Source organism: Macrobrachium rosenbergii, chromosome 52 (assembly GCF_040412425.1).
Source record: "Macrobrachium rosenbergii isolate ZJJX-2024 chromosome 52, ASM4041242v1, whole genome shotgun sequence".
Classification (NCBI taxonomy): domain Eukaryota; kingdom Metazoa; phylum Arthropoda; class Malacostraca; order Decapoda; family Palaemonidae; genus Macrobrachium; species Macrobrachium rosenbergii.
Window position 1 is genome coordinate 15576921 of NC_089792.1, and position 12374 is coordinate 15589294.

General features: G+C 37.5%; 1 protein-coding gene across 1 annotated transcript in view; it reads left to right on the forward strand.

Annotated features, from left to right (window-relative positions):
• LOC136833855 (uncharacterized) overlaps nucleotides 1-6462 on the forward strand; it is a 22872-nt gene extending 16410 nt beyond the window's left edge. The window contains exons 5-6 of the mRNA XM_067096157.1: nucleotides 2383-2497; nucleotides 6122-6462. Coding sequence (XP_066952258.1) covers nucleotides 2383-2497; nucleotides 6122-6353 — 347 coding nt within the window. The 3' untranslated portion in view covers nucleotides 6354-6462. The remainder of the gene's footprint in view (nucleotides 1-2382; nucleotides 2498-6121) is intronic.
• The last annotated feature ends 5912 nt before the right edge of the window (nucleotides 6463-12374 follow it).

Below are 12374 nucleotides of genomic sequence, written 5' to 3' on the forward strand. Positions count from 1 at the left end.
GCAACCTGCCCAGGAAGAACCTCAGGTACAGAAGTACTTAGACTAAAACTTCTTTTATGACCTATGTGGGTCTACTCTTTCATTTTAGAGATTGGAGTTCGATCCCGATGTGAGTCAGAAGTTTTTAAATGTATACACACACATATATATAATGTATATGTATATATATTGTTACGTGGGTCATTTGGCTAATTAGTTTAATAATTAGATAGTTGCGTTTATATCGTCTTGCTCTACGTAAGACCCATGTAATTCTGTCAATTACGGCTCAAATTAACTCTAAAGGACAGATACTGAGTAGATCAGGTCGCCAGCTGAAAACTAGTTAACAAAGAATAGAGGTTTATTTTATAACCACATGAATTAATTCAGCAAGCTTACTGGAAAACTAGTTTCAACAAAAGTAAAATTAAATGAAATGGATTATTTACAGGAGCTAACAGCAGCTCAGAATATTAGTCCTAATTAAGACAATCCCTCAATGCTACATAGAAATGAACGCAACAGAATTATGTGCCTCTGGAACGCTTTATAAGGCATTTAACTGCAAGGAACGTTAAATTGAAGCTTCTTGGTACTGATGATGCAGATTCTTCCCCAAGAAAGAGGATTTGTTCAGGCCCAACGCGTACACACTTCTGGAAAAGACGTAACCAGATAACAATCTTGCACTGCAGAAACTCACTCGTCATTACTTTATCACAAGGGGATGATTCTTGTGTCAAGAATAATACTTTTAACACCATGGAGGAAAAGTTATGTGATTTCACTAGACAACAATAATTGCACTTAATAGATGATTTCATAAATTGGATATGTGTTACTAGTATTTCTTAGTCAGTGACTGTTTAAGAGAGAAAAACTGAACAAGGAAAATGAGAGTCTCAGTTGAAGGGAAAGAGAACTGGGAGTAATTGTCAAATCAGACTTACCGCTGGGTGAACTAACGCAGTGATCAGTTGTATAACATCCCTTGGTCTGTTGGAATAACAAATTTTCTTCCTCGTGTTACAAAGGGGGCTTGGAGGACAGCACGGGAACGCATCCGTGTCCTATCGTATAGCTGAGTTGAGAGTCTCCTGACGCTTGGGCAGCTTTTCGCTGTTTGCTTCAAAACTTCTCCTACCTGGGTCTGTCTTGAAATGATAATAGACTCGCCAGTACATAGGTCACAGAAAAGTGGGGTTTAAGAACAGTATAACTAAGGTCTGGCCTAGTAAAACTGTATCCCCTCTCTGACTCTTTAAGCTAAAAAGACTCTCGCCCGTACTGGTCGGGGTGTACTTATTTTGAAAATAACCCCTGGATTCCTGCCTAACTTCTTCGCATGCGAACAGCCCACATTGTCTGCCCTCTTACTTTAATGAAGGTAAATTTTATTATTCGATTAAGAATCAAGGAACAGAGGTCGAACAGTGAATATTTATAATAATATACATATAAATTTTATACAAGTTATTATTTTTACTTTCAAACACTAAGCCACAAACAACGTATATATATATTGAATTCACAATACTTTGGAAATCACTTACATCCAAATGGATGAAATAATATTTTATAAATGCACCTAACCAAACCAGGATTTGAACCAGTGTCTTCTTGCATTGATAAAATTGGTGACAGTCGATTAACATCCATGTTTTAACTAAAAAGATAAGTGCACATGTTACGTACATCTATCCTTTCTGATGTACGCTAAATATAAGAAGAAACTAGAAAGAAAAGGAAAGGGACAATCCAGTGAGTTGTATCTTGATGGAAAAAGACAGACAGTTTCCAAGAAGTTTTAACTGAATACTAACTGAACAGATCTTGAGGATTTGGATGGTGAGAAATTTCCACTGTCTTTGGACAAATTCAAGGATTACTGAGTAAATGCTAACTAACTTGGATTAGAAGCATGAAATGGGAGGGCAAAATGATTCACGGTGAAGAACTGAATAAGTATCCTGCAAGCACTGAACTTATCAATCCCACCAATAGCAATTACCGACAAGGTATTTCTTATTTCTTATGAAGGCTGAATGCGAACGACCGAATAGGACTTAGGCGATGATGTACAAAAGGCGACAAAACATTCAAAAAACAAGAAAAAGTTCTCAGAGGGACTAGTAAAACAGTAAAGCTGCCAGCAGGATTTCGGTAACAAAACTTTGTCCAAGACTGATCCATTATTTTTCTATTTCAGGCGGTAAAATATTAAATTATTTACAGACAATCTCATATTTTATTCTTTATGTGAAATCAAATATAACATTTTTGCATCTGCACCCAACGAATAATATTTTTATTATCTGTTATCAATCACACATTAATGTTAAGAGTTTATCTCATTTCCAAGAAAATTACTTCAATTATTTATGTCAAATGTTTTTTCAGGTTCAGTAGACGATCGAGGTCAGACACTCGAGGACGGTGACCGCGTCGAGGGGACATTGTTGGATATAGATCATATAGGATTATATCAGGAGGCAGCCGTGCTTGCACTTTTTGGGTAGAGAGAGAGAGAGAGAGAGAGAGAGAGAGAGAGAGAGAGAGAGAGAGAGAGAGATTCCTGTGCTTAAGTTCTTAATCATAACTGAGCTATAATGAAGTAATGAATAAAGGGGAAAATTTTATATTTATCTCGTGTAGGATCCATCCCAGATTGAGCAGACTACTTCACTGGATGAACGTGTTATCAAAATAATGACCCACAATTGAAGAAAAGCTTTATTTAACAGAGATACTGCGTAGAATAAACGTTCTCTCCGATACCAGGTGGAATTCTCCAGGCTCTTAGAGAGAGAGAGAGAGAGAGAGAGAGAGAGAGAGAGAGAGAGAGAGAGAGAGAGATTCTGCCAAAAATATTAACTCTGAATGTCTGAACCATATGATATGTAAATTAAAGTTTTGAGGAAAGTTTCCAAGACAAAGTCTTACATACGAGACTTGGGCAACAAGTACCTGGTATATGAGGAAAGAATATTACGAGAGTGCTGGTGACAAACAACAATAACAGACTAAGGTTATGTGGAACTGTTAACGAAACGATAATCATTCGAATACCAAGACCATGACAGTTAATATATTTTATTATATCGCTAACCATAGAAATGAAAGTGCATAAGAAAATCTTTACTAAGATTTCCACACTGCTGTTGATAGAAGGTCAAAAAACGGGAATAAGCTGACCGACTTATTTGTTGTTTTAAAAAAAGTAAGACTCGATTCTAAGCTATATCTGTCCTCGACCTGTTCAGTGAATCGTGTGCCTCATGATTCATATTGCCATTTAACGTTATTGTCTCAGTGTTGTAGGAAATGCCACCCTTTCAATTCTTGCTTTGGTATGCTTTTAGTTTTCTGTAAAAGAAAACTATTGAGATGGTTTTGTCTGTCCGTCCGCATTTTTCTGTCCGCCTTCAGATCTTAAAAACTACCGAGGCTGGAGGGCTGCAAATTGGTATGTTGATCATCCGCCCTCCAATCATCAAACACACCAAATTGCAGCCCTCTAGCCTCAGAAGTTTTTATTTTATTTAAGGTAAAGTTAGCCATAATCGTGCTTCTAGCAACGATATAGAATAGGCCACCACCGGCCGTGGTTAAAGTTTCATGGGCCACGGCTCAAACAGCATTAAACCGAGACCACTGAAAGATAGATTTATTTTAGGTGGCCTTCATTATAACGCTGTACAGAAAACCCGAATGCGCCGAAGAAACTTCGGCGCATTTTTTACTCGTTTTCATTAAAATGAAACTCCACGCGATATCCTCATAATTTCCGACTTCTTTGTTATTCTCACCTTCCATCTCATTCTGTCTCTTTATGTTTTCTGCCTTGCCTTGATTGAACATCCACATCTGTTTATTCTTTCTGTACTTCTTTTCTCGTAAATTTATATTTCCATCTCTGTCACATCACCGCATTTGTTCGGTTTTTAGCTGTTTAAACAAAACTTTCTAAGCTTTCGAGGCAAACTCTGCTTACCAAATAGACGTCATTTTACAAGGAAAAAAATGTATTCACCAAAGTCATTCAAGTTGTATTTTCCTTATCATCCTCTGCAGAGAATATATGTCATATTGGACATTTCTCTCTTTCTCTCCTTTGAAAAGTTTAGATAATTTAGTCATTATTTCTTTCAGTAATATTTACGAATAACATTTTTGTTATTGCTCTTTCGATGCCTCATTAATTCTTAAACCCAAATAGACATCACGTTCCACCTAATTCACCGACTAGGGAAAACTCGACCACTTCTTTCTTCCCGTTCTTTTAAAATCGCCCTTCTTCCCTCCATTTCCTTTTACAGACCCTCCATCTTTTTTCTCTTGTAAAGCAAAAATATCGCTTGTACGGAGTTATGTTCGAATCTTCCTCCTGCTCCTCGTCCATCTGTTTTATTTATGCAGGAGCAATTAATCGCCCTTCCCTTGCGGGATTAAAACAAAACAAATACATAAATCCCTGCCAGAAATCTCCGCGCCATCTTTATGCCCCCCCTTCAATCTGCTAAACTTCGACGATCTACGCACACGGCTCATCTCACACCACTATGTCCGCTCGAGCGCCGCCATACCAAGTATTTCTGGCACGTCTGCAATACATTTACGACCCATTACGCTTGAGCCGTTATTCGTGCTCATGCCGCGTCTATGGGGAATCTCAGATATCAGCAAAGCTAAGGGGAAGATGAACGGGATGGGACCGTGCCCCTGTTCTGATAGGAAGAGAGTAGCAGTTTACGGTTCTCACATTTCATGGAATTCCCATAACAAAACAACGATTGCGCTGTATGAGAGAGCATTGCTCTTTGGCTATCTATCCACTATCTACACACGCGCGTTCGTTCACTCACTCAATGGCATACATACGCAGACAGACATGCACATGCACACGCACATACACAAAGAGCGAGCGCACACACACACACATATGTATATATGTGTATATATATATATATATATATATATATATATATATATATATATATATATATATTATTATGTATATATATATATATATATGTAATATATATAAGGCACTGCTTGGCACACATCTTCTATGCCCAATGATTACTCCCAGCCTATAGCCTACCAATCCACTCAGTTTTCATGGAGAAGTAGCATCTGTACCGAAAGAAGAAAATACGCATGGTGATATATATATATATATATATATATATATATATATATATATATATATATATATATATATATATATATATATATATATATATGTATGTTCACAGAAACACTAAACACTAACCAGGCGTTAGTATGACTGAGATGGTTAACTGAAGGGAGAATGTGGAATCTTATTGCCACACAAGAAGGTTTCACGAACGAAATATTAAACGAAAAATAAAAGTCATAAGAAGAAGCAGCTGAAATGTAAAGTTAATGGGTCAGTCAGGAGAACAGAAAGACTATTCAGAGAAAGACAAGAAGAAGAAGAAGAAGAAGAAGAAGAAGAAGAAGAGAGAGAGAGAGAGAGAGAGAGAGAGAGAGAGAGAGAGAGAGAGAGAGAGAGAGAGAATATATCCATAACAGCTGTTTGACACTCTGATGAGCTGGAACAGAGCAGAAAATCATTAGACACAAAGTTACAGAATGTTTTGAAATAGCACGCTTTATGGAGGAATGGGACAATTGGGGAAATTCGGAGTGGAAGAAAGAAGGAAGGTCCTTAATATCCAGGTGTGCGAAGATAAAGGTGGGTAGAGCCGTGTGTGTAGCGTGATTCGATATGCTGCTAATGAACTCTTGTGTATATATGAAATAGCTAGCGGTGTGGAAGTCTTCTGCACAAAAGGTACTCCACAATTCAAGCCAAGTAAAATATGTCAGTGACCAGTATGTCAATGTTAGATAAGCAAATAATTACATAAATTACATATATAATTACATAAGTGTATATATATATATATATATATATATATATATATATATATATATATATATATATATAATATATTATTAATTCGATGTTTTATATTAAATGGATTCCCTTATACATTATTCATCACCCACTGAACTATATTCACACTTTTATTCTCTATAATATCTAAGCCAGGTAATTTTAGCTATTCTCGTTGGCACCTCATTCATAACCTTTCCATCTACTCAACAGCAACGACTCGTCCACCACGAATTCAAAACCGACCCCGAATTTCATTCTGACCTCAAGAAGAAATGACCTGGGACCGGGATCCCTTCTGGCACTATCTCACCTCGATGGCATGACAGGATCACGGCAGTGTGAAATCGCCTACACCAGGTGCCCTGGAGACATCAGCCCAAAGGACGCTATAGGAGTCCTGCTCAGAGATTTTGATGTTCGGATACCCAATCGGGGCATCTAGTGACTCCATACCAATCACTTGAACTACTGAACTGGATGACGATTGGGGGAAGGTGCGTCTGACGATGGCAATAGAAAAATGGTACGCGAATGTCACAGATGACTGATAACTATGACGCTTTTCTAAGCTATAACCTCCATAAGTGGTGGTATGGTACCTGACAGTCATGAAAATGTTGAAAATAACACTTCATACTTTTATGAGAATGAGCTAAAGGTGTTAAACTAGAGAAGTTCAGAACAATATTAATTCCAGTTTTTTTTTTTATAGTCATGACATGAATCATTTATTTTTAAACGTGATGGTACTGAACTGTTAAAATTAAATCTTTCTGCAGCCATGACTTAATGAAATGAGCTGTCGGAAATGAACTGACAGCCCAATATATCAAATGAAACGACCCACAGCTGTATCGGTTAAAAATGTCGCGAATTCTATTGGAAAGCCTTCTGCAATTTTGTCAGAAAAAAAATGTGAGCTTTCCTACACACCATTGCCACATAATAATACAAGTAGCTGTTTCTTATTTTGGTCTTATTAATAGGAAATATAACAATTTTATCAATTTCTAACAAAGACTTTATACAGGGTTGATCGCAATTCCTTCATGAAGTTATTTGAATTACTAACTCAAAAGCTATAAAATCAACCATCTTAAAATATTATCTGTTGACATTACGTGAAAGATAATATTCCGAGTATAATGTTATTATACTAATTAAATTCCAGTCAGTTCTAAAAACATGAGTCTGAATTGAAAAGCATCACGTATCGTTACTCAAGAAGTTCCAAACATCATCGTTTTTATAATATCTGACAAAAGTGAAAAGCGTTGTCTTTAGAAATTGAAATTGAAATGGAGTATTAAACAACAGAGTGACTTTCATAACAGTGATTACATTCGCTTCCTTTGCATGGGGTCTGAAATATTTTACATACAGATTATCGCTCTTTAATCCGCAATCCTATGGAGGTTTGACTTCGTACTCAAAATTATCATTTAAAAAAGTGTGTTTACATGACTATAATCACAATGTATCATAGCAGTGATTAAAATAATGGATGTTACAGTAATAAGAGTAAATACACGCACAATAACACATATTGTATATTAATCACAATTCAAAGAAATATGACGATATACATTTAACTGAAGGGTGCAGGTTGCCCACGGTTATCATGGCAATTAAATAAGGATGTTCGCTGAAAAATAACGACCACAAATGCGATTACAGTGTTGACAATGAGTGTGACATTTGTGACGGAACACGAAGATAAAACTGGGGTTAATCTGAGGTATTACTACACTCACAGCAGCTCAAGACTAATGCTGTGTATTTTTGTCGACTTATCCAGCTCAGCCTCTTCACTACAAACTTATATTTCCCATCTCAGGAAAATAATTCAGAGTTTACTATTATCTTATTATTTCCTTTTTCATTCTTTATTATAAGCTTTTTCACATGGATATGTATTTTTTAATGCAGAAATTAACTAAAATTCTAGTCCCAAGCTGGTGAAAATTTGACGTTCGATTTCTATAAAAAAAATCTTCGTCACCCTTTTGTTGTCTAAGTCTTCCATATCCCCTTTTATAAAAATATCGTTCTTAAAATCAAGTTACAGATACCACCACTATTTTGAAAAGGGATGTAAACGATATACCCTAAAGTTATCAAACTCCATGTTCGAACTGAAAGAGCTAAGCACAGAGCTGGCAAACTTTTCAAAAACGCAGTGCAAACTTCAGTTAGTTCCCAAAAGCAGCGTGCAGATGGATAAATAAGCGTGTGTGTGTTGGTGAAGAAGTAAAGATGTGAATAACCTCTCTTTCCCCATCTCTCTTTCTCTTTCAATAATATCTGGTTTTGCATGAATAGCCTCTATGCACATTTCAAATCAATGTATTGGGATGTCTGAACAGCGATTACAATTAAAAATATTTTTTTTTGTTTTTTCTTTCGTCCTAAATTTAAACCTTTAGCTGAAAGCCCTTATGGACAGTCACCTAACTATAAACCCAAGAGGGCCCCAAAGGGAATTCAGCCCCCAGACCAGAGAGAGGCAAGTTATAGGAAACAGTAATAAAAAAATAAATGAGGGCATACAAAGTTTATAAACCGATACGCCTGAATTCACACGACTTCACCACAAAAAAGAATGAATTTGCTCCTCGCTTAAACATTTGGGGATCAGAAGATTCCACAACTGCTCTGGGAAAACTACTCCACATTTTAGTCGCAGCCAAAAATAAAACTCCTAGCAAACTGATTAGTATGAAACCTGATATTATATAACGGCAGACAGTTTGCAGCGCAACCATGTGCCTAGTGTTGCCAGCAAAAACAGGTAAAGAAGAGATCAGATGTTTGTCGTTGTTGTACATTTCATGCATTAAACATACTGAACTCACTTTACGTCTATCCCATGAGTCAATATTACGAGTTGGCAAAATAAATATGACTAAATTACACAACTCTATCCATGTGTTTGAAAACAGCATTACAAACAGTAAACTACATTGGAGAACAGCATATAATAAACAAGAACCATTCGAAAGATATCAATGAATAGAGATTATTCAGATAGAGAATGGATTAAGACTGTTGAAACTCTTCGATATAATAACTTCATCACGAACCATTCGAAAACATAATATTAATGAATATCTATTATTCATACCATGGCTAATGAATTATTTAGGAAGTTTGCTTTTCTCAGTCATTAAATATGGCGAACTGGTATGAACGAGCATTTAGAATAACGACAATAAAAATGCATTTCTGGACAAATAAAATTATCGTTATTATGAATCCATGTGGTATATTTGCTACACATGATTTCAGGAAAGTTTCGATTGGAACAATTTAACGAAAAAATCCGAATATTTCAACGTCCACTTCATCGTGGGTAGGAAAGGAAGATACGACACCGAAAGCGTGAGAATGATCTTTAATTACAACAAAGCCTTTTATGAAGACATAATTAAAGACCGACCACCCATCTGCTGTTTCGTTGAATTCAATGATTAAAAAGCCATATATAGTAAGTGATGCGGTGATTGCTACCGGCGGCTCGAACGACGATGGCTTCGGTTGTTTGAGCTAATTACCTTAGTTAACAAGCCTGTTCCTTCTGGCAATAAGCGACATGGTAAGATTTCCTATCTCTCTCCGTGTTATTGAAAAATGAAGTGATTCCTCTTTGTTTATTTCCTCCTCCCTCATTCCCCTTATCTCTTTTCCTTCCCTCTCTCTTTTCTTTTCTACCTCCTTTCCTTTCCCTTCTACTTTCCGCTCGCTATCTCCTTCGGGCAGGAACTTTTCCCTTACCCGCCCAAACTGATATCTAATCGCGTATCACGGCTGGTGTTTTCTCATTACCCTGTCTTATCACTCATGTCAAATCAGCCAGTGACATGTGGCTTTCCCGATAGGCCACCTGGAATTTGTGAATGACATCACTAACGTTTTGATGACAGTCGGCGCCCATCACAAATGCCCCACATTATAAGATGGAAGTTAAACTATTTGGTAAAAATAGTTTTAAACTGGAATATTTATGGTGATTTTTACATTGGGATTATATCATATTATCGTCCAAGTAAATTAGCCTTATGAGAGGAATATATATATATATATATATATATATATATATATATTGTTACGTGTGAGGAGCTTGGTTGATCATGTATTATTCAATTTATAATTTTTACGGCCCAGGAAACCAAGATTACACGTGTGTGTCACTTGAATGTGTAAAAGTTAACCTCAAAGAGATCAAAATAATTCCCATCCGTCAATCGCCAGTTAAAGGGTTATTAACCTTGGACAAAGAATATTTGAGATGAATTTGATTTTAACTTTTCTTCCTTTTTTCGATGATTATAGCATAAAAAGTATCGAGAAATAACCTGATTTGGCTTGCCCAAGACTGTCTCCATGTGTTTTACTGCATATATTGAAGCTAACAATAAAATAATTTGACTTAATCAGACTTCGATGAACCCATATACCGTAGAACATACCTGAAGGGGGAACAAACTTGAAATTCAAATACAGAAAACAAAGAATAAAAAGTAAGAATGGTGATGGGAAATTGAAAAAAAATCATTATTAGAAAATAAAAATAAATAAATAAATAATCAATTTGACCGAGTGGAGTTCTTTGCAATTGTTTCTTCACTTCACTAATAAATAATAGACAAAGAAAGGGGAAGAGGTCCAACTGGATGTTATCTCTCCAGAAAGCAAACTTCTTCTCTGTTGCTCCCTGAATGAGCCTAGGTCAGAACAGTCCCACCAGGTGTCCACGTTCTTGTTTTCAAAACATTTATGAGACAGGTAGAAAGAAAAGGGCCGTAGGACCACCTATTTTTAAGGCTGATATGGGAATTTTCCATAGGGGAAAATGGCTAAATGCTACCTATCCTTCTCCAACGGACGGTAAGGTTTTTGAACTGAAGATGCACCTATATAGACAATGTCTTTTCCCGGTCTCAGTCAGGCTGATATTTTTACAATCAAAATTACTGAGGGCTAACAGCAGTAATATTTGTAAAAGATCCCCCTTAAGGGCCTCACTCCCTTTTGGGCGTGAAGGTTCTATACTAAAAGCTGTTCTATCTAGTTAAATTACTAATCCTTCTCTGAGCAGATTAGTCCTGGTTAGCCTACCTAGCTGGACCAACTACTTTCAACCCTAGATAGGCTATGAGCTATAATCACTAGAACCAATTCTAATAGTACTAGAAGGTGCCTTGACTTATTATAGGCTACCTCCTGCAGTCATGATGTGTTTTTTCCTTTTCTAGTGGTCATATTCTGATATTCCCTAGCTAACCTAACTCTTCTCACAGAAAATTTCTCTCAACATCTCTCTTAATATTCTAACTAAATTACAACATGGTTTATGTTTAATACAATTAAAATTTACTAGTTAATTCATGATGGTTGCCTCACGATGATAAAAACTACCCTCAAAAGACATGCGTGTCACGAGCATCGTGGATCGTTTCACAACTAGTTAAGATTACTGGAAATTAGTTAAAATACTTACATGAAACTGCGGATCGGGACCTGGAAGGAACAAGGTTACTAAATTGATGTACCGTACTTTAAGGTGGCCTAGGCTAGGTACAAATAAACAGGAAGAAATCACACTGGCTACCTCCTCTGGGCAAGGGGCCAGGATGTGACTATTCATGTTAATAAGACTGGACGAGGGCACTAGTAAAAGGAGGAGAATAGCTCGGCAACTACTGGGCTCTCTTCGACCTTCTTCTTCTTCTTCGGTTTCCTCCAAGGCTCAGATAGTAGCTGGCCTTAGGTGAATGATAGCACCGACTCGAGGGGACAGGCCAGAAGGGCTATTTAGTGGGCCTTGAAGTCAGGGCAACTGCAGCTGATTAGGACTCCCTCTCCGGCTGCTCTGCGACAAACGGAGCCAGATCTTATTTTACGTCCGAGGATGCCAGTTCCTGGTTTTCCAGGAAGGGACATTTCGATCCTCCAGGGTTCATCCCCTGAACATAAATTATAGCAAAGAATCCAGTTTCGGGTGCTAGAGGCTTCCTCAGTCGCTTGATCAACTGATGGGAATCCTAAATCTCCGGGGAGGATTTTCGCCTCATGATGCTAGTCCCGCATGTTTTTCCACTGGTGCTCAACGTCCGTGGCGAAGAGCTTTAGTTCAACTGCTCAGTGCTCGCAAGTGGCACTGGCAGCAGTTGATGGTCAGGCATGCCCTGATGAGTGGTCCGGAGATGCAAATGGCGGACGACTTATGGTTGGCTGCGGCAGAGATTCCTGCCCCAGCAGGAATCGGACATGAGTTTTGTTCTCATTCTTCAGAATATCGTTTCTTGCTTGGGCAGCCCTCCCAATTTGTGGAGTGGTCTGCCCGCTGGCACGTCCTTATGAGAAAGTATTCTAGTACTGAATTCAACTCTCTGAATCTCTTACGGAGGGGAAGACCTCTTGGTGGCCAGCCCGCTTCGCAATGGAGAAAAAGGCCTGGAAT